Source organism: Cherax quadricarinatus, chromosome 4, assembly GCF_038502225.1.
Source record: "Cherax quadricarinatus isolate ZL_2023a chromosome 4, ASM3850222v1, whole genome shotgun sequence".
NCBI lineage: Eukaryota > Metazoa > Arthropoda > Malacostraca > Decapoda > Parastacidae > Cherax > Cherax quadricarinatus.
This window is the reverse complement of record NC_091295.1, coordinates 5,272,291-5,295,327: the sequence shown is the minus strand read 5'-3', so window position 1 is coordinate 5,295,327 and position 23,037 is coordinate 5,272,291. Positions and strand designations below refer to the sequence as shown.

The 23,037-nt window shown below is 44.0% G+C and overlaps 1 protein-coding gene across 5 annotated transcripts in view; it reads left to right on the top strand.

Annotated features, from left to right (window-relative positions):
- The window catches only part of LOC138853964 (uncharacterized), a 179,914-nt gene that overhangs the window by 138,714 nt on the left and 18,163 nt on the right, over positions 1–23,037 (top strand). For all 5 annotated transcript variants that reach the window (XM_070094102.1, XM_070094094.1, XM_070094088.1 and 2 more), the window contains 2 exons: positions 5,181–5,564; positions 17,233–17,349. In XM_070094102.1, coding sequence (XP_069950203.1) covers positions 5,181–5,564; positions 17,233–17,349 — 501 coding nt within the window. The remainder of the gene's footprint in view (positions 1–5,180; positions 5,565–17,232; positions 17,350–23,037) is intronic.

Below are 23,037 nucleotides of genomic sequence, written 5' to 3'. Positions count from 1 at the left end.
TTTACCCCCTCCCTCCAACCCTTCCTAGGCCGACCCCTACCCCGCCTTCCTTCCACTACAGACTGATACACTCTTGAAGTCATTCTGTTTCGCTCCATTCTCTCTACATGTCCGAACCACCTCAACAACCCTTCCTCAGCCCTCTGGACAACAGTTTTGGTAATCCCGCACCTCCTCCTAACTTCCAAACTACGAATTCTCTGCATTATATTCACACCACACATTGCCCTCAGACATGACATCTCCACTGCCTCCAGCCTTCTCCTCGCTGCAACATTCATCACCCACGCTTCACACCCATATAAGAGCGTTGGTAAAACTATACTCTCATACATTCCCCTCTTTGCCTCCAAGGACAAAGTTCTTTGTCTCCACAGACTCCTAAGTGCACCACTCACTCTTTTTCCCTCATCAATTCTATGATTCACCTCGTCTTTCATAGACCCATCTGCTGACACGTCCACTCCCAAATATCTGAATACGTTCACCTCCTCCATACTCTCTCCCTCCAATCTGATATTCAATCTTTCATCACCTAATCTTTTTGTTATCCTCATAACCTTACTCTTTCCTGTATTCACCTTTAATTTTCTTCTTTTGCACACCCTACCAAATTCATCCACCAATCTCTGCAACTTCTCTTCAGAATCTCCCAAGAGCACAGTGTCATCAGCAAAGAGCAGCTGTGACAACTCCCACTTTGTGTGTGATTCTTTATCTTTTAACTCCACGCCTCTTGCCAAGACCCTCGCATTTACTTCTCTTACAACCCCATCTATAAATATATTAAACAACCACGGTGACATCACACATCCTTGTCTAAGGCCTACTTTTACTGGGAAAAAATTTCCCTCTTTCCTACATACTCTAACTTGAGCCTCACTATCCTCGTAAAAACTCTTCACTGCTTTCAGTAACCTACCTCCTACACCATACACTTGCAACATCTGCCACATTGCCCCCCTATCCACCCTGTCATACGCCTTTTCCAAATCCATAAATGCCACAAAGACCTCTTTAGCCTTATCTAAATACTGTTCACTTATATGTTTCACTGTAAACACCTGGTCCACACACCCCCTACCTTTCCTAAAGCCTCCTTGTTCATCTGCTATCCTATTCTCCGTCTTACTCTTAATTCTTTCAATTATAACTCTACCATACACTTTACCAGGTACACTCAACAGACTTATCCCCCTATAATTTTTGCACTCTCTTTTATCCCCTTTGCCTTTATACAAAGGAACTATGCATGCTCTCTGCCAATCCCTAGGTACCTTACCTTCTTCCATACATTTATTAAATAATTGCACCAACCACTCCAAAACTATATCCCCACCTGCTTTTAACATTTCTATCTTTATCCCATCAATCCCGGCTGCCTTACCCCCTTTCATTTTACCTACTGCCTCACGAACTTCCCCCACACTCACAACTGGCTCTTCCTCACTCCTACAAGATGTTATTCCTCCTTGCCCTATACACGAAATCACAGCTTCCCTATCTTCATCAACATTTAACAATTCCTCAAAATATTCCTTCCATCTTCCCAATACCTCTAACTCTCCATTTAATAACTCTCCTCTCCTATTTTTAACTGACAAATCCATTTGTTCTCTAGGCTTTCTTAACTTGTTAATCTCACTCCAAAACTTTTTCTTATTTTCAACAAAATTTGTTGATAACATCTCACCCACTCTCTCATTTGCTCTCTTTTTACATTGCTTCACCACTCTCTTAACTTCTCTCTTTTTCTCCATATACTCTTCCCTCCTTGCATCACTTCTACTTTGTAAAAACTTCTCATATGCTAACTTTTTCTCCCTTACTACTCTCTTTACATCATCATTCCACCAATCGCTCCTCTTCCCTCCTGCACCCACTTTCCTGTAACCACAAACTTCTGCTGAACACTCTAACACTACATTTTTAAACCTACCCCATACCTCTTCGACCCCATTGCCTATGCTCTCATTAGCCCATCTATCCTCCAATAGCTGTTTATATCTTACCCTAACTGCCTCCTCTTTTAGTTTATAAACCTTCACCTCTCTCTTCCCTGATGCTTCTATTCTCCTTGTATCCCATCTACCTTTTACTCTCAGTGTAGCTACAACTAGAAAGTGATCTGATATATCTGTGGCCCCTCTATAAACATGTACATCCTGAAGTCTACTCAACAGTCTTTTATCTACCAATACATAATCCAACAAACTACTGTCATTTCGCCCTACATCATATCGTGTATACTTATTTATCCTCTTTTTCTTAAAATATGTATTACCTATAACTAAACCCCTTTCTATACAAAGTTCAATCAAAGGGCTCCCATTATCATTTACACCTGGCACCCCAAACTTACCTACCACACCCTCTCTAAAAGTTTCTCCTACTTTAGCATTCAAGTCCCCTACCACAATTACTCTCTCACTTGGTTCAAAGGCTCCTATACATTCACTTAACATCTCCCAAAATCTCTCTCTCTCCTCTGCATTCCTCTCTTCTCCAGGTGCATACACGCTTATTATGACCCACTTCTCGCATCCAACCTTTACTTTAATCCACATAATTCTTGAATTTACACATTCATATTCTCTTTTCTCCTTCCATAACTGATCATTTAACATTACTGCTACCCCTTCCTTTGCTCTAACTCTCTCAGATACTCCAGATTTAATCCCATTTATTTCCCCCCACTGAAACTCTCCTACCCCCTTCAGCTTTGTTTCGCTTAGGGCCAGGACATCCAACTTCTTTTCATTCATAACATCAGCAATCATCTGTTTCTTGTCATCCGCACTACATCCACGCACATTTAAGCAACCCAGTTTTATAAAGTTTTTCTTCTTCTCTTTTTTAGTAATTGTATACAGGAGAAGGGGTTACTAGCCCATTGCTCCCGGCATTTTAGTCGCCTCATACGACACGCATGGCTTACGGAGGAAAGATTCTTTTCCACTTCCCCATGGACAATAGAAGAAATAAAAAGGAACAAGAGCTATTTAGAAAAAGGAGAAAAACCTAGATGTATGTATATATATATATGCATTTGCGTGTCTGTGAAGTGTGACCAAAGTGTAAGTAGGAGTAGCAAGATATCCCTGTTATCTTAGCGTGTTTATATGTCATTTTCCTGACAGTTATTCTAAATGATGGTAACTGCAGGAGTCACCACTGCAACGGGTTCTTATGTCTGTCACTGTCTGGTCACTACATGACTTGTTTGATACACGTCACTGTCTGGCCACCACATGATTTGTCTGATATGACACTGGTCACCACATGACTTGTTTGAGACACGTCACTGTCTGGTCACCACATGACTTGTTTGAGACACGTCACTGTCTGGTCACCACATGACTTGTTTGAGACACGTCACTGTCTGGTCACCACATGACTTGTCTGAGACATCTTTGTCACCTCTAACACAATGATAAATGAACACTGTTAAATCTGACAGTAACTGTTAAAATAACGTATGGAATGACTGACAATTTCTGCATGCAATACCAGGTTAAATTTAATTAATATATCCCCATGAATTATACAAATAATGATAAACACCAGGATAATATTACCCATAGTGGGACCCAACAGGTGGACAAGTTCCCCGGTGTTGTCTTCCATACTGTCTGGTCTTGACTATGTTACCATTGTACTGTGGTGCCCCAGGTCAGTGGTGCCCCAGGTCAGTGGTGCCCCAGGTCAGTGGTGCCCCAGGTCAGTGGTGCCCCAGGTCAGTGGTGCCTCAAGTCAGTGGAGACCAAGATCAATGGTGCCCCAGGTCAGTGGTGCCCCAGGTCAGTGGTGCCCCAGGTCAGTGGTGCCCCAGGTCAGTGGTCAGTGTTACCACGAGCAACATGTGAGAGACTGAGGTAGGGAGAGTATAACAAGCAGCAGACTGAGGTAGGGAGAGTATAACAAGCAGCAGACTGAGGTAGGGAGAGTATAACAAGCAGCAGACTGAGGTAGGGAGAGTATAACAAGCAGCAGACTGAGGTAGGGAGAGTATAACAAGCAGCAGACTGAGGTAGGGAGAGTATAACAAGCAGCAGACTGAGGTAGGGAGAGTATAACAAGCAGCAGACTGAGGTAGGGAGAGTATAACAAGCAGCAGACTGAGGTAGGGAGAGTATAACCAGCAGCAGACTGAGGTAGGGAGAGTATAACAAGCAGCAGACTGAGGTAGGGAGAGTATAACAAGCAGCAGACTGAGGTAGGGAGAGTATAACAAGCAGCAGACTGAGGTAGGGAGAGTATAACAAGCAGCAGACTGAGGTAGGGAGAGTATAACAAGCAGCAGACTGAGGTAGGGAGAGTATAACAAGCAGCAGACTGAGGCTGAGTGGGTGGTAGTCAAAGCATTACAGAGGAACATAATGGGTCCAGGGACTGTGCCTTAACATTACAGAGGAACATAATGGGTCCAGGGACTGTGCCTTAACATTACAGAGGAACATAATGGGTCCAGGGACTGTGCCTTAACATTACAGAGGAACATAATGGGTCCAGGGACTGTGCCTTAACATTACAGAGGTACATAATGGGTCCAGGGACTGTTCCTTAACATTACAGAGAAACATAATGGGTCCAGGGACTGTGCCTTAACATTACAGAGGTACATAATGGGTCCAGGGACTGTGCCTTAACATTACAGAGGTACATAATGGGTCCAGGGACTGTGCCTTAACATTATAGAGGAACATAATGGGCCCAGGGACTGTGCCTTAACATTACAGAGGAACATAATGGGTCCAGGGGCACATAATGAGTCCAGGGACTGTATCTTAACATTACAGAGGTACTTAATGAATCCAGGGACTTTACCTTAACATTACAGAGGTACATAATAAGTCCAGGGACTGTACCCCAATGTTTTCATAGCTGAACTAGTTACAAAGGTAATGAACTCCGGGTAGATCTGGTCACAATCATTAACAAGTTACAAAGGTAATGAATCTTCTACACATCCACACATGGTTACAATCGTGAACAAATTACAAAGTAATGAGCCATTCCCAGGTCCACATCCGGTGCCCACTGTGTGGGCGAAACGTAGTCAATAAAGGATCACATTATACTTATTTGTTTACTTTTCCAAGTTGTGTTTGTGTAGCTATAAGTTGGTAAATATGTATTGCTTTACTGTGTTTAAGCTAACAGAGTGTGTGGTATTACAGATGTATCGCTTGTTGGTGGTCCTGGGTGTTGTGGCTGCGGCCAGAGCAGCCGCTGAAGCAGACCCTGACTACCCAGCTGCCAGACCACCTACCAGCTATGGTGCACCTCCAGCACCCAGCTACGGTCCCCCACCTGCTCCAAGCTATGGCCCTCCACCAGCACCAAGCTATGGCCCTCCACCAGCACCCAGCTATGGCCCTCCCCCAGCACCTAGCTATGGCCCTCCACCAGCACCAAGCTATGGCCCTCCCCCAGCACCAAGCTATGGCCCTCCACCAAAACCTAAGAACGTTTGTCCCAAGAAGTGCTACGACAAGACTGTATACACGACCATCACCAAAGTGGCCAAGGAACACCACACTTCCTGGATGACACAGAACCAGGTGACTTCATAAATCTTACTTTGTAATAGCTGTGACTTCATATGCGCATCATCCATTTTAGCTCAGTTTAACAAGATGTCAACAGTCCTCATTAATGAATCATATATGTGTGACCCTAGCATCATGTATGTGACCCTGGCATTATGTATGTGACCCTGGCATTATGTATGTGACCCTGGCATCATGTATGCCACTCTGGCATCATGTATGTGACCATGGCATCATGCATGTGACCATGGCATCATGTATGTGACCCTGACATCATGTATGCGACCCTGGCATCACGTATGTGACCCTGACATCACGTATGTGACCCATTAAAAACTAGTTTTGTACCTAGATGCCTAAGTAATATTGTCCCAAACAAGTACTCTCTCCATCAAGGTACTCGTGTCTACACGCAACATTAACACTTCACTTCCCATCGAGAAACTGTAGCCAGATTCAATGATCGTCACTTCCATTTTATACCTTGTTAGATAAGGGAACGAGAGGGGATAGAACCTATGGAAAATTTTCTAGGGTGCTTATCTGTATGTACCTCAACATTATATACATACAAGTAATCTCATTGGGAGACAACCATATTGTTTACCGTAGTCACCCCGTGTAGACATGTGAGAAAACTTAACCACCTCTGGTCACTACAGGTGGTCCCTTCGACCTCACAATCTTATCCATATCTATCCGAGACCAGTATGGATTGGATAGCACCCACAAGTACGGTGCTACTAATTAATTGTGGACTGTATATATTATATTAGTTTAACTGAATGAAGGGGGGGGGTAGGATACACCTGGATACATCCATCAAGGAAAAAAATTTGTACATAATCCCACCACTTACCAGATGTTCTCTGGTGGTCACTTGATGTAGCTGGGTCACTCATAACCTATCCAATTACAACATAACCTAACTGGCCAGCATGAGTCTGTTATAACTAGAAGGGTTACTTAACTGTGGGTGATTGATACTCCTTATTTCCTCCATTCACCATCTCATTTCGATGTCCTGCTACACCGACACGGTTCTTATTCCAGCAGGACGAGGTATCCGTTGGTTTGTCCCGGTTTAGAAGTCGTGACTCAATGAACTTCACTTTCCTCGTCTCGGGAACAACGAGGTCTAACGTGTTCACTCGGAGCAAGGCGACTTATTTCACTTCACGCATTATCTTAACTTAGCGTTATTATCATTAATTACATTACAATTCACAAGACGATTTAATGTCTCATAATTATTATACACATTAGAGATCACTCCATTAAGATCTGAGACCGATGAGTGATGATTAAACCAAGGGTAATTTTTCCCAGGACACAGTCCATAGTGACGCGCCAGTCACCCGGTCCTACCCTTATTCACTCATTTTACCACTTTATTACGGTGGTCCCGTAAATCACGTTCCCTCACTCTCCACCAGGAACAGTTACGACACTTCCCATTATGAAATGAGGCCTATATTAATCCTTAGGCCGCCGTGAATGCCAATTTCGTGGTTCCATGCTTTCCCAGCCTCCTCACCACATTCAAAACAATCCGCCTCTCCCATGGCCCGAGTCGCCCCAAACCCCCCGCACATCCGCGCATGCGCAAAGGGAACTCTTGGTTCTACTCTATTTTCAAATACATTTTTGACCCATATAGACACATTAAACATCTATTAGGCACTATAGTTTCGGAAAATTAAAATATTTTCCACAGAACCCATGTCCTAAACCTCACCGGCCTGTGAGTTTTAGGACTTACTCGTCACGGGTTGATATCCCACCTGTTCCCTGACTTGTTTGTCATTGTGTTTATTACTATTTATACCATGTCTAGTGTAACAGTTTAAGTTATCTCTGACATACATGGCCACTCCACCACCGTTCCTGTTAACGCTATCAGTGTGGAATAGTTTATAGCCTTATATGTATGATTCAGTAGCCATGTCTCTGTCTTTCAGGTTGAACCAGGTCTGTGTTATAGCAATAACATCTATGTTTCCAGCACATGCAACTAATCTTACTTTATTTATTTTATTTATTTATTTATTTATTTATTTATTATAAATTTGTGCACACATACAGAGGTACAAAAAAATACAGATAAGAGCAGTATGCCAAAGCCACTTATACTATGCATAGCATTACGGGCTGGCTTAAAATTAACTTAAGATTAACTAAGCAATGATGAAGTCAGTGATAAAACATTAATGTAAACAGATTACTATAAAGCACAAGTGAGTATTACAAAGACAGGTCATATGAAGGATTCTGTTAGGTAGTGTATTTAAAAAATAATAAAGTTAGATTGGGTTTTAGGTTTAACATTTATGTGATATAATTGTGAGAAACATTTAAGATATACAATTTATAAGGTTCAGTTATTCAGTATTTATTTGGTTTTGGGTGAGTAAGTGATCTTTGAGTAGAGACTTGAACTTATAAACAGGTAGCACTCCTGCTGTTAGTCAGTCACTAGCTGCTCTCAATTTTGTTCACCATTTTCTATGTAACCATTTGATAGACTATATATTTTCTAGCTATAACTAAAGTGTCTCACCAGTTCCTTTTTTTTACTTTCATCTCTCACACAATTTGTAGCATTCACTGTTATAGCTTCAGTGGTCAGCTTGTAGTTGCCACTGTTATAGCTTCAGTGGTCAGCTTGTGGCTGCCACTGTTATGGCTTCAGTGGTCAGCCTGTAGCTGCCACTGTTATTCAATTCAATTCAAGTTTATTCTCTATAAGGGTTACTATGTGGGGTTTACAGGTTTTGGATATTGTGTAGTTTACATGTTATAAAATACTAATTACAGAGGGGGCCACTAGGACACCTAGCATGGCTAGGCATTTCGAGCAGACTTAGATTAATTCTTAACATTAAATCCTTACATATTATGGTATTAAGGCTAAGTGACTACATCATAATTTGTGAGTTTAGCAATGTGAATGCTTTTGTTTTGGCACAATACAAGGTGTCTATATTGGAGTATCATAGGCAAACTTATGACTAGTTAGGATTTATTATTTTAAGATTAGTATTTCTGTGTTTATAGTCAGTGGGTGAGTGAGTGTAATTGTGAACCACCAGGTGGTTATCATGTAGTTAGTTGTCGGGGTGGATCAGGGAGATAAGATGTTTTCTAACTGTAGTTTTGAAAGTGATGAATGTGTCTGCAGTCCAAGAGTTTTCAGGTAGGGTGTTCCAGATTTTAGGTCCTTTGAAATACACTGAATTTTTGTAAAGGTTTAGTCGAACACGGGGAATGTCATAGAGATGTTTGTGTCCGGTGTTATGCCTGGGGATCCTGTCACAACTATCAAGAAAGCGTTTTAGGTCAAAGTTAATATTGGAATTTAAGGTTCTGTAGATATAGATTGCACAGTAGTAAGTGTGGATGTTCTGAACAGGGACTAAGTTTAGATCTATAAAGAGTTGGGGGGGGGTGTTGCCAGGGATGGGATTTAGTGATTATTCTTACTGCAGCTTTTTGTTGGGTTATTATTGGCTTTAGGTGTGTTGCTGCAGTTGATCCCCAAGCACAGATAGCATAGGTGAGGTATGGATACATAAGTGAGTGGTATAGTGTGAGAAGGGCAGTTTGCGGTACGTAGTATCGTATCTTGGAGAGGATCCCCACCGTTTTGGATACTTTTTTTGTTATGTGTTGGATATGGGTGCTGAAATTTAGGTTGTTGTCTAGGTATAGGCCTAGGAATTTGCCCTCATTATGTCTGGCAATTAGAGTGTTGTCAATCTTAATGTTAAGTTGCGCATCTCCTGCTCTGCTACCAAACATAATATAGTAGGTTTTGTCAGTGTTAAGTGTAAGTTTATTGGTTGTCAGCTTGTAGCTGTCACTGTTATAGCTTCAGTGGTCAACTTGTAGCTGTCACTGTTATAGCTTCAGTGGTCAGCTTGTAGCTGTCACTGTTATAGCTTCAGTGGTCAACTTGTAGCTGTCACTGTTATAGCTTCAGTGGTCAGCTTGTAGCTGTCACTGTTATAGCTTCAGTGGTCAACTTGTAGCTGTCACTGTTAGAGCTTCAGTGGTCAGCTTGTAGCTGTCACTGTTAGAGCTTCAGTGGTCAGCTTGTAGCTGTCACTGTTAGAGCTTCAGTGGTCAGCTTGTAGCTGTCACTGTTATAGCTTCAGTGGTCAGCTTGTAGCTGTCACTGTTATAGCTTCAGTGGTCAGCTTGTAGCTGTCACTGTTATAGCTTCAGTGGTCAGCTTGTAGCTGTCACTGTTATAGCTTCAGTGGTCAGCTTGTAGCTGTCACTGTTATAGCTTCAGTGGTCAGCTTGTAGCTGTCACTGTTATAGCTTCAGTGGTCAGCTTGTAGCTGTCACTGTTATAGCTTCAGTGGTCAGCTTGTAGCTGTCACTGTTATAGCTTCAGTGGTCAGCTTGTAGCTGTCACTGTTATAGCTTCAGTGGTCAGCTTGTAGCTGTCACTGTTATAGCTTCAGTGGTCAGCTTGTAGCTGTCACTGTTATAGCTTCAGTGGTCAGCTTGTAGCTGTCACTGTTATAGCTTCAGTGGTCAGCTTGTAGCTGTCACTGTTATAGCTTCAGTGGTCAGCTTGTAGTTGCCACTGTTATAGCTTCAGTGGTCAGCTTGTAGCTGTTATAGCTTCAGTGGTCAGCTTGTAGCTGTCACTGTTATAGCTTCAGTGGTCAGCTTGTAGCTGTCACTGTTATAGCTTCAGTGGTCAGCTTGTAGCTGTCACTGTTATAGCTTCAGTGGTCAGCTTGTAGCTGTCACTGTTATAGCTTCAGTGGTCAGCTTGTAGCACTGTTATAGCTTCAGTGGTCAGCTGTCTTCAGTGGTCACTGTTATAGCTTCAGTGGTCAGCTTGTAGCTGTCACTGTTATAGCTTCAGTGGTCAGCTTGTAGCTGTCACTGTTATAGCACTGCTTCTTGTAGCTGTCACTGTTATAGGTCAGCTTGTAGCTGTCACTGTTATAGCTTCAGTGGTCAGCTTGTAGCTGTCACTGTTATAGCTTCAGTGGTCAGCTTGTAGCTGTCACTGTTATAGCTTCAGTGGTCAGCTTGTAGCTGTCACTGTTATAGCTTCAGTGGTCAGCTTGTAGCTGTCACTGTTATAGCTTCAGTGGTCAGCTTGTAGCTGTCACTGTTATAGCTTCAGTGGTCAGCTTGTAGCTGTCACTGTTATAGCTTCAGTGGTCAGCTTGTAGCTGTCACTGTTATAGCTTCAGTGGTCAGCTTGTAGCTGTCACTGTTATAGCTTCAGTGGTCAGCTTGTAGTTGCCACTGTTATAGCTTCAGTGGTCAGCTTGTAGCTGTCACTGTTATAGCTTCAGTGGTCAGCTTGTAGCTGTCACTGTTATAGCTTCAGTGGTCAGCTTGTAGCTGTCACTGTTATAGCTTCAGTGGTCAGCTTGTAGCTGTCACTGTTATAGCTTCAGTGGTCAACTTGTAGCTGTCACTGTTATAGCTTCAGTGGTCAGCTTGTAGCTGTCACTGTTATAGCTTCAGTGGTCAGCTTGTAGCTGTCACTGTTATAGCTTCAGTGGTCAGCTTGTAGCTGTCACTGTTATAGCTTCAGTGGTCAGCTTGTAGCTGTCACTGTTATAGCTTCAGTGGTCAGCTTGTAGCTGTCACTGTTATAGCTTCAGTGGTCAGCTTGTAGCTGTCACTGTTATAGCTTCAGTGGTCAACTTGTAGCTGTCACTGTTATAGCTTCAGTGGTCAGCTTGTAGCTGTCACTGTTATAGCTTCAGTGGTCAGCTTGTAGCTGTCACTGTTATAGCTTCAGTGGTCAGCTTGTAGCTGTCACTGTTATTACATAGCAACTTCAGAAGTTTATTTTAGCGCAGCACAGTCGTGTACGTCACTGTAATTTTCCTGTATCGCAACTCTGACTTTTTGTTCCTGTATTCTTGAGTTTCGTCATGAGGTACTCACCTAATTGTGGTTGCAGGGGTCGAGACTCAGCTCCTGGCCCCGCCTCTTCACTGATCGCTACTAGGTCCTCTCTCTCCCTGCTCCATGAGCTTTATCATACCTCATCTTAAAGCTATGTATGGTTTCTGCCTCCACTACCTCACTTACTAGACTATTCCACCTCCTGACAACTCTATGACTGAAGAAATACTTCCTAACATCCTTTTGGCTCATCTGAGTCTTCAGTTTCCAATTGTGACCTCTTGTTTCTGTGTCCCCTCCATGGAACATCCTGTCTCTGTCCACCATATCTGTTCCTCGCAGTATTTTGTATGTCGTTATTATGTCTCTCCTAACTCTCCTGTCTTCCAGTGTCTTCCTTTCTCTGTAGAACATTCCCCTTACCTCTGGTACGCGCCCTATTGCAAACCTTTGCACTTTCTCTAATTTCTTGACGTGCTTGACTAGGTGCAGGTACCAAACTGGTGCTGCATACTCCAGTATGGACCTGACGTACACGGTGTACAGTGTCTTGAACGATTCCTTATTAAGGTATCGGAACGCTGTTCTCAGGTTTGCTAGGCGCCCATATGCTGCAGCAGTTATCTGGTTGATGTGTGCTTCCGGAGACTTGCTCGGTGTTATACTTACCCCGAGATCTTTCTCCTTAGGCGAGGTTTGCAGTCTTTGGCCACCTAGCCTATACTCCGTCTGCGACCTTCTTCGCCCTTCCCCAATATTCATGACTTTGCATTTGGTGGAGTTAAATTCGAGTAGCCAGTTGCTGGACCAGGTGTCCATCCTGTCCAGGTGTGTGTGTGTGTGTGTGTGTGTGTGTGTGTGTGCGTGTGTGTGTGTACTCACGTCATTGTGGTTGTAGGGGTCGATTCAAAGCTCCTGGCCCCTCTTCTTCACTGGTCGCAACTAGGTCCACTCTCTCCCCGCTACGTGAGCTTTATCATATCTCTTCTTAAAGCTATATATGGATCCTGCCTCCATTATATCACTCTCCAGACTGCTCCACTTCCAGACAACTCTGTGGGTGAAGAAATACTTCCTAACATCCCTGTGACTCATCTCAGTCTTCAAATTCCAGTTGTGACCCCTTGTTTCTGTGTCCCATTTCTGGAACATCCTGTCCCTATCCACCTTGCCAATTCCTCCCAGTATTTTATGTGTCGTTATCATGTTTCCCCTAACCCTCTTGTCCTCCAGTGTCGTCAGGCCTATTTCCCTCAACCTCTCCTCATAGGATATATCCCTTAGCTCTGGGACTAGTCTTGTTGCAAACTTTTGTACTTTCTCTAATTCCTTGACGTGCTTGACCAGGTGTGGATTCCATACTGGTGCTGCATACTCCAGCACATAACAAACACATAACAAAAAAGTATCCAAAACGGCGGGGATCCTCTACAAGATAAGTTACTATGTGCCACAATCTGCCCTTCTCACACTATACCATTCACTCGTTTATCCCTATCTCACCTATGCTATTTGTGATTGGGGATCAACTGCAGCAACACACCTAAAGCCAATAATAACCCAACAAAAAGATGCAGTAAGAATAATCATGCAATCCAGTCCCAGGCAACACCCTCCCCCCGACTCTTCATAGATCTGAACTCACTGTTCAGAACATCCACACTTACTACTGTGCAACCTACATTTACAGAACCTTAAATTCCAATATTAACCCTGATCTAAAACACTTTCTTGATAGTTGTGATAGGATCCACAGGCATAACACCAGACACAAACATCTCTCTGACATTCCCCGTGTCCGGCTAAACCTATACAAAAATTCAGTGTACATAAAAGGACCTAAAATCTGGAACACCCTACCTGAAAACTCTAGAACTGCAGACACATTCATCACATCTTATCTCCCTGACACACCCCATCGTCAGCTAACTAAATGAAGACCACCTATTCTCTTGTATCACACACACATAAAAAACAACCTAGACCTCCCCTCGATATCTGTGATTCCCAACAATTCACACTTACACTCACCCAGTTGACTATAAACATAGAAATACGTAATACAACTAATACCTAATGAATCTTAACAAGTCATAAGTTTGCCTGTGATACTCCAATATAGGAGCTTCAATAGAAACTATGAATTGTACCAAAACAAAACCATTCTCATTGCTAAATTTACGAACTGTAATACAGTTACTTAGCCTTTATTTATTTATTTACTTATTTGAACATGATACAGTGAAGTACAAAGGAATACAGTTATTACAGTGCAACATGCCAAGCCCCTTGTATGCAGAGCATTATGGGCAGGATTAAAATTAACTTAAGATTAACTAAGCAATGATATATTCAGTGGTAAAAACATTATTGTAAACAGATAACAATTTAGCACAAATGATTATTACAAAGACAGGTCATATGGTCATTTACTGTGTTGCTGAACATTCAGTAGAATGGAGTATTCTGTTAGGTAATGTAATTTAAAGAATAAAGTTTGATTGGGTCACAGGTTAGACATTTATGAGATACAATGATGAGATACACATATGATACAATTTATGAGATACAATTATTCAGTATTTATTTAGTTGTGGGTGAGTAAGTGATTTTTGAGAAGAGACTTGAATTTATAAACAGTGTTTCTTTTATATTAACAGGTAATGAATTCCAGATTTTAGGGCCTTTTATGTGCATTGAGTTTTTGCATAGTGTGAGATGGACACGAGGAACATCAAAGAGTGATCTGTGCCTTGTGTTATGGTCATGTGTTCTGTTGAGGTTGGCAAGGAGATGTTTGAGGGGAGGGTTAATATCAGAGTTAAGTGTTCTATGTATGTAATAGGTGCAATAATAAGTATGGATGTTTTGTATGGTGAGTAGGTTGAGTGTTTTGAATATTGGTGGAGTGTGCTGCCTGTAGTGGGAATTTGTTATCATTCTGACTGCAGCCTTTTGTTGGGTAATTAGTGGTCTGAGATGGTTAATTGTTGTTGAGCCCCATGCACAAATTCCATAGGTGAGATAGGGGTAAATAAGTGAGTGATATAGGGCCAGGAGGGCTGACTGTGGAACATAGTACCGTATCTTCGATAGTATGCCTACGGTCTTGGAAATTTTTTGGGAAATTTGTTGTATATGTGTTTGAAATTTGAGTCTATTAACAAGGTGGATTCCTAAGAATTTTCCCTCTGAATTTTGTGACAGGTGATCAGTTTATCATTATGTTAAGAGGGACGTCTGTAGTTCTTAACATGAAGTAGGTTTTGTCAATGTTTAGTGTAAGTTTGTTAGTCCTCGTCCAGGTAGATATTTTCTGTAATTCGGTGTTTACAGTATTGGCTAGCGTGACTGGGTTCGGGTGAGAGAAGACGTATGTAGTGTCATCTGCAAATAGTGTGGATTTGAGTAGTTGCGATGCATTTGGTAGGTCATTTATGAATATGAGAAAGAGAAGAGGGCCTAGGACACTTCCCTGTGGGACACCAACTGTAATTGGCTGTGCTGAAGAGTTTGCCCCCTTTTGTTAAGGTAGTTGAGGGAGTGCCCTCTTATACCATAGTGTGACAATTTTACGTGGAGCAAGTCATGGTCAACTGTATCAAAAGCTTTGCGTAAGTCTATGAAGATCCCCAGTGGGACTTCTTTTTTCTCCAGTGCAGTGTATATATGTTCTAGCATGTGTATAATAGCATCATTCGTATTTTTATTAGGCCTGAACCCAAATTGACAGGGGTTGAGTATGTTTTGGGAGATGAGGTAGGAATAGATTCGCTTATGAATTAACTTTTCAAAGATTTTAGAGAGAGGGTGTAAGTTGGATATTGGCCTTTAGTTATTCAAGTCTGTTTGGTCTCCTCCTTTATGGATCGGGGTGACCCTCGCTATTTTGAGAACTGTAGGGAAGGCAGAGGATTCTATGGATTTGTTAAAGTGTTTTTTTTTTTTTTTTTTTTTTACACAGGGTATGACAAGGTTAAGGATCCCTAGCTTTATTGACAAGCTATTTACAGGTTAAGGATTCCTAACTTTATTGACATGCTAAGAGCTGTTACCTACATCAGCTCATTTGAAAGCATTTCTATTGTTATGAGATATAAAAGTAGGGAACATGATGAAGTTGGAGCCATCTGTGGGCCAGCATTTTCATTTGATCAACTGACTTTATCTCGTTGACATCATTATGCTGTACGAATGTGTTCCATACTCGAGTCATCCTGGGTATGTATGATCTCAGATGGAGTGATGTTCTGGAGAAGGGTACAGCCAGAGTGAAGTTGCTGCTTTCTGCCCGTCTTGTGGCATAAAAGCTTGTTTCACGCTGTCCTCGAAGTGCAATGATTGGTGATAGTACATGTGACGCTTTTTGTATATAAAGGTGGAAAGGTATTTAAATCTCCTCTCTTGTTTTTAATGTGTTGATAATAAGGGAGACTTCAGTTGGGTTAGTCGGAGCTAGGAACAGTGTGTTCGGGTAGTTGCCAGTGAGGTAGTCATTGGGTGGGGTATCTGAGCTTGGGATTTTATTGGCAAGGTTTTTTCCTATAGTGGAGATGAAATCATTGAGTCTGTTTGCTGTTTCAGTTGGTGGGAGTTGGGGTTCATCTGGTTTTGTTAATTCAATTTCGCTATTTCGTGATAACTGTTTTGTTCCTAGAATTTCTGATAGGGTTTTCCAGGTCTTTTTTATGTCACCTCGTAAGTTGGATAATCTGTTCTCATAATACAGTTTTTTAGCCCTTCTTATTAGGCTGGTTATGATTGACGAGTAACGTTTTGTTTGGTCTCTGGTTATGTGACCCATTCTGTACTTGAGACACTTATGCAGCATATGGGAATCTTTATTCAGGAAACGTTTCGCCACACAGTGGCTTCATCAGTCCAATACAAAGAGGAAGGCGTAAGGAGAGGAGAAGTATGAGGTAATCAGTCCCTCAGCCTGGAGTCGATGTGTTCAGTCCATCAATCTTGTAGAATGATGGACTGAACACATCGACTCCAGGCTGAGGGACTGATTACCTCATACTTCTCCTCTCCTTACGCCTTCCTCTTTGTATTGGACTGATGAAGCCACTGTGTGGCGAAACGTTTCCTGAATAAAGATTCCCATATGCTGCATAAGTGTCTCAATCTTCAACTTGTCGGTTTTTCAAACCATTCATCACATTCTGTACTGTTTTTCGTATAGGTACTTTGTATTTATGGATGTGAGGATACTGGGTGTTAGCCAGGGACTGTTCAGTCTCTTAGCTGTCATCTGTTTAGTTTTTTGGGGCAGTGCTTGTTAGTAAGTAAGTAAGTTTATTCAGGTATACACAAATACAGTTACATAGAATTATCATATATAGCAACGTATGTGTAGAGAATCTAGGATAACCCAAAAAAGTCAGACAGAGTGACTTATTTCCAGAGGTATTGGGTCTTTTTTAGAAAATTATTAATGCATTCGTCAATATCTGTATAAATTTCTAGCTCAGTGTGCCAGTGTTTGAATTAATGTTAGTCTGTCCGAAATACCTAGTCATGTTAGGTGTGATAGTGGACCTCTCTGTAATTACTTTAATATAATAATATGTAAACCACACAATATCCTATAATATGTAAACCCATATTGTAATCTTTATAGAGAATAAACTTGAATTTTTATTATTATTAATGAACACGACACATGTGCAACACCCAGGAATTATTATTCGTGTCATTTTTAATAAGGTTGCAGGTATTACATATCTTCTGAAGTACAACAACTCGTAAGACTAACACGTGTCTCCCCTCCCCCGGTCTTTAGTACATACCCACGACGCTGTACAAGTACATGACAGAGACGCTGTACTACCCCACCACCGTCGTTCAGTACGAGTTTGTGACCCAACCACTACCAGACCAGGTCATCTACGAGACCAAGGTAAGACCACCTTCTTCACCAAGGTAAGACCACCTTCTTCACCAAGGTAAGACCACCTTCTTCACCAAGGTAAGACCACCTTCTTCACCAAGGTAAGACCACCTTCTTCACCAAGGTAAGACCACCTTCTTCACCAAGGTAAGACCACCTTCTTCACCAAGGTAAGACCACCTTCTTCACCAAGGTAAGACCACCTTCTTCACCAAGGTAAGACCACCTTCTTCACCAAGGTAAGACCACCTTCTTCACCAAGGTAAGACCACCTTCACCAAGGTAAGACCACCTTCCTCACCAAGGTAAGACCACCTTCTTCACCAAGGTAAGACTACCTTCCTCATCAAGGTAAGACCACAAAGTTGCCTAGGTTAGTAACCCAGGACAAACCCAAGAAAGGCGTGTCATCAAAATGGATAACTTCCACTGGGGTTCCCCTGATCCTCTCCCCCCACACCAGGATGTGACCCACACCAGGATGTGACCCACCCCAGGATGTGACCCACACCAGGTGTGGGTCGAATCATTCCCCTCGTCCGGGGATCGAACCCCGGTTCATCGAGTGTGAGTCTAAACAACTACCATTATAGCGACGAGCAACCACTAAGAAGCCTTTATAATTGTGAAGGTTTGTTGTATATTATCTAGAAAACTGAACATAATTGTTTAAAGTGATTACAATATTCTCGTCAGATGTTAATTAACTGTAAATGATAACTTACTCAGCTGTCGTGTTCAGAATAGACAGCATGAGTGTAGCTGAGGTGCTGACTTGTGTACTGAGTGTAGCTGACTTGTGTACTGAGTGTAGCTGAGGTGCTGACTTGTGTACTGAGTGTAGCTGACTTGTGTACTGAGTGTAGCTGAGGGCCTGACCTGTGTACTGAGTGTAGCTGAGGTGCTGACTTGTGTACTGAGTGTAGCTGAGGTGCTGACTTGTGTACTGAGTGTAGCTGAGGTGCTGACTTGTGTACTGAGTGTAGCTGAGGTGCTGACTTGTGTACTGAGTGTAGCTGAGATGCTGACTTGTGTACTGAGTGTAGCTGAGGTGCTGACTTGTGTACTGAGTGTAGCTGAGGGCCTGACCTGTGTACTGAGTGTAGCTGAGGTCCTGACTTGTGTACTGAGTGTAGCTGAGGTGCTGACTTGTGTACTGAGTGTAGCTGACTTGTGTACTGAGTGTAGCTGAGGTGCTGACTTGTGTACTGAGTGTAGCTGACTTGTGTACTGAGTGTAGCTGAGGGCCTGACCTGTGTACTGAGTGTAGCTGAGGTGCTGACTTGTGTACTGAGTGTAGCTGACTTGTGTACTGAGTGTAGCTGAGGTGCTGACTTGTGTACTGAGTGTAGCTGACTTGTGTACTGAGTGTAGCTGAGGGCCTGACCTGTGTACTGAGTGTAGCTGAGGTGCTGACTTGTGTACTGAGTGTAGCTGACTTGTGTACTGAGTGTAGCTGAGGTGCTGACTTGTGTACTGAGTGTAGCTGAGGTGCTGACTTGTGTACTGAGTGTAGCTGAGGTGCTGACTTGTGTACCGAGTGTAGCTGAGGTGCTGACTTGTGTACTGAGTGTAGCTGAGGTGCTGACTTGTGTACTGAGTGTAGCTGAGGTGCTGACTTGTGTACTGAGTGTAGCTGAGGTGCTGACTTGTGTAGCTGAGGTGCTGACTTGTGTACTGAGTGTAGCTGAGGGCCTGACCTGTGTACTGAGTGTAGCTGAGGTCCTGACTTGTGTACTGAGTGTAGCTGAGGTCCTGACTTGTGTACTGAGTGTAGCTGAGGTCCTGACTTGTGTACTGAGTGTAGCTGAGGGCCTGACTAGAGTACTGAGTGTAGCTGAGGTGCTGACTTGTGTACTGAGTGTAGCTGAGGGCCTGACCTGTGTACTGAGTGTAGCTGAGGTCCTGACTTGTGTACTGAGTGTAGCTGAGGTCCTGACTTGTGTACTGAGTGTAGCTGAGGTGCTGACTTGTGTACTGAGTGTAGCTGAGGTGCTGACTTGTGTACTGAGTGTAGCTGAGGTGCTGACTTGTGTACTGAGTGTAGCTGAGGTGCTGACTTGTGTACTGAGTGTAGCTGAGGTGCTGACTTGTGTACTGAGTGTAGCTGAGGTGCTGACTTGTGTACTGAGTGTACCTGAGGTGCTGACTTGTGTACTGAGTGTAGCTGAGGTCCTGACTTGTGTACTGAGTGTAGCTGAGGTGCTGACTTGTGTACCGAGTGGAGCTGAGGTGCTGACTTGTGTACTGAGTGTAGCTGAGGGCCTGACCTGTGTACCGAGTGTAGCTGAGGGCCTGACCTGTGTACTGAGTGTAGCTGAGGTCCTGACCTGTGTACTGAGTGTAGCCGAGGTGCTGACTTGTGTACTGAGTGTACCTGAGGACCTGACTTGTGTACTGAGTGTAGCTGAGGTGCTGACTTGTGTACTGAGTGTAGCTGAATTGCTGACTTGTGTACTGAGTGTAGCTGAGGACCTGACTTGTGTACTGAGTGTAGCTGAGGTGCTGACTTGTGTACTGAGTGTAGCTGAGGACCTGACTTGTGTACTGAGTGTAGCTGAGGTGCTGACTTGTGTACTGAGTGTAGCTGAGGTGCTGACTTGTGTACTGAGTGTAGCTGAGGGCCTGACCTGTGTACTGAGTGTAGCTGAGGGCCTGACTTGTGTACTGAGTGTAGCTGAGGTGCTGACTTGTGTACTGAGTGTAGCTGAGGTGCTGACTTGTGTACTGAGGGTAGCTGAGGTGCTGACTTGTGTACCGAGTGTAGCTGAGGTGCTGACTTGTGTACTGAGTGTAGCTGAGGTGCTGACTTGTGTACTGAGTGTAGCTGAGGTGCTGACTTGTGTACTGAGTGTAGCTGAGGTGCTGACTTGTGTACTGAGTGTAGCTGAGGTGCTGACTTGTGTACTGAGTGTAGCTGAGGTGCTGACCTGTGTACTGAGTGTAGCTGAGGGCCTGACCTGTGTACTGAGTGTAGCTGAGGTGCTGACTTGTGTACTGAGTGTAGCTGAGGTGCTAACTTGTGTACTGAGTGTAGTTGAGGGCCTGACCTGTGTACTGAGTGTAGCTGAGGACCTGACTTGTGTACTGAGTGTAGCTGAGGGCCTGACCTGTGTACTGAGTGTAGCTGAGGTCCTGACCTGTGTACTGAGTGTAGTTGAGGGCCTGACCTGTGTACTGAGTGTAGTTGAGGGCCTGACCTGTGTACTGAGTGTAATTGAGGGCCTGATCTGTGTACTGAGTGTAGCTGAGGTCCTGACCTGTGTACTGAGTGTAGCTGAGGTCCTGACCTGTGTACTGAGTGTAGCTGAGGTCCTGACCTGTGTACTGAGTGTAGCTGAGGTCCTGACTGTGTACTGAGTTTACCTGTGTACTGAGTGTAGCTGAGGTGCTGACTTGTGTACTGAGTGTAGCTGAGGTGCTGACTTGTGTACTGAGTACTGAGGTGCTGACTTGTGTACTGAGTGTGCTGACTGACATGTGTACTGAGTGTAGCTGAGGTGCTGACTTGTGTACTGAGTGTAGCTGAGGTGCTGACTTGTGTACTGAGTGTAGCTGAGGTGCTGACTTGTGTACTGAGTGTAGCTGAGGTGCTGACTTGTGTACTGAGTGTAGCTGAGGTGCTGACTTGTGTACTGAGTGTAGCTGAGGTGCTGACTTGTGTACTGAGTGTAGCTGAGGTGCTGACTTGTGTACTGAGTGTAGCTGAGGTGCTGACTTGTGTACTGAGTGTAGCTGAGGTGCTGACTTGTGTACTGAGTGTAGCTGAGGTGCTGACTTGTGTACTGAGTGTAGCTGAGGTGCTGACTTGTGTACTGAGTGTAGCTGAGGTGCTGACTTGTGTACTGAGTGTAGCTGAGGTGCTGACTTGTGTACTGAGTGTAGCTGAGGTGCTGACTTGTGTACTGAGTGTAGCTGAGGTGCTGACTTGTGTACTGAGTGTAGCTGAGGTGCTGACTTGTGTACTGAGTGTAGCTGAGGTGCTGACTTGTGTACTGAGTGTAGCTGAGGTGCTGACTTGTGTACTGAGTGTAGCTGAGGTGCTGACTTGTGTACTGAGTGTAGCTGAGGTGCTGACTTGTGTACTGAGTGTAGCTGAGGTGCTGACTTGTGTACTGAGTGTAGCTGAGGTGCTGACTTGTGTACTGAGTGTAGCTGAGGTGCTGACTTGTGTACTGAGTGTAGCTGAGGTGCTGACTTGTGTACTGAGTGTAGCTGAGGTGCTGACTTGTGTACTGAGTGTAGCTGAGGTGCTGACTTGTGTACTGAGTGTAGCTGAGGTGCTGACTTGTGTACTGAGTGTAGCTGAGGTGCTGACTTGTGTACTGAGTGTAGCTGAGGTGCTGACTTGTGTACTGAGTGTAGCTGAGGTGCTGACTTGTGTACTGAGTGTAGCTGAGGTGCTGACTTGTGTACTGAGTGTAGCTGAGGTGCTGACTTGTGTACCGAGTGTAGCTGAGGTGCTGACTTGTGTACCGAGTGTAGCTGAGGTGCTGACTTGTGTACCGAGTGTAGCTGAGGTCCTGACCTGTGTACCGAGTGTAGCTGAGGTCCTGACTTGTGTACCGAGTGTAGCTGAGGTGCTGACTTGTGTACCGAGTGTAGCTGAGGTGCTGACTTGTGTACCGAGTGTAGCTGAGGGCCTGACCTGTGTACCGAGTGTAGCTGAGGTCCTGACCTGTGTACCGAGTGTAGCTGAGGTCCTGACCTGTGTACTGAGTGTAGCTGAGGTCCTGACCTGTGTACTGAGTGTAGCTGAGGTCCTGACCTGTGTACTGAGTGTAGCTGAGGTCCTGACCTGTGTACTGAGTGTAGCTGAGGTCCTGACCTGTGTACTGAGTTTACCTGAGGTGCTGACCTGTGTACTGAGTGTAGCTACTGAGTGTAGCTGAGGTCCTGACCTGTGTACTGAGTGTAGCTGAGGTGCTGACCTGTGTACTGAGTGTAGCTGAGGGCCTGACCTGTGTACTGAGTGTAGCTGAGGTGCTGACTTGTGTACTGAGTGTAGCTGAGGTGCTGACTTGTGTACTGAGTGTAGCTGAGGTGCTGACTTGTGTACTGAGTGTAGCTGAGGTGCTGACTTGTGTACTGAGTGTAGCTGAGGTGCTGACTTGTGTACTGAGTGTAGCTGAGGTGCTGACTTGTGTACTGAGTGTAGCTGAGGTGCTGACTTGTGTACTGAGTGTAGCTGAGGTGCTGACTTGTGTACTGAGTGTAGCTGAGGTGCTGACTTGTGTACTGAGTGTAGCTGAGGTGCTGACTTGTGTACTGAGTGTAGCTGAGGTGCTGACTTGTGTACTGAGTGTAGCTGAGGTGCTGACTTGTGTACTGAGTGTAGCTGAGGTGCTGACTTGTGTACTGAGTGTAGCTGAGGTGCTGACTTGTGTACTGAGTGTAGCTGAGGTGCTGACTTGTGTACTGAGTGTAGCTGAGGTGCTGACTTGTGTACTGAGTGTAGCTGAGGTGCTGACTTGTGTACTGAGTGTAGCTGAGGTGCTGACTTGTGTACTGAGTGTAGCTGAGGTGCTGACTTGTGTACTGAGTGTAGCTGAGGTGCTGACTTGTGTACTGAGTGTAGCTGAGGTGCTGACTTGTGTACTGAGTGTAGCTGAGGTGCTGACTTGTGTACTGAGTGTAGCTGAGGTGCTGACTTGTGTACTGAGTGTAGCTGAGGTGCTGACTTGTGTACTGAGTGTA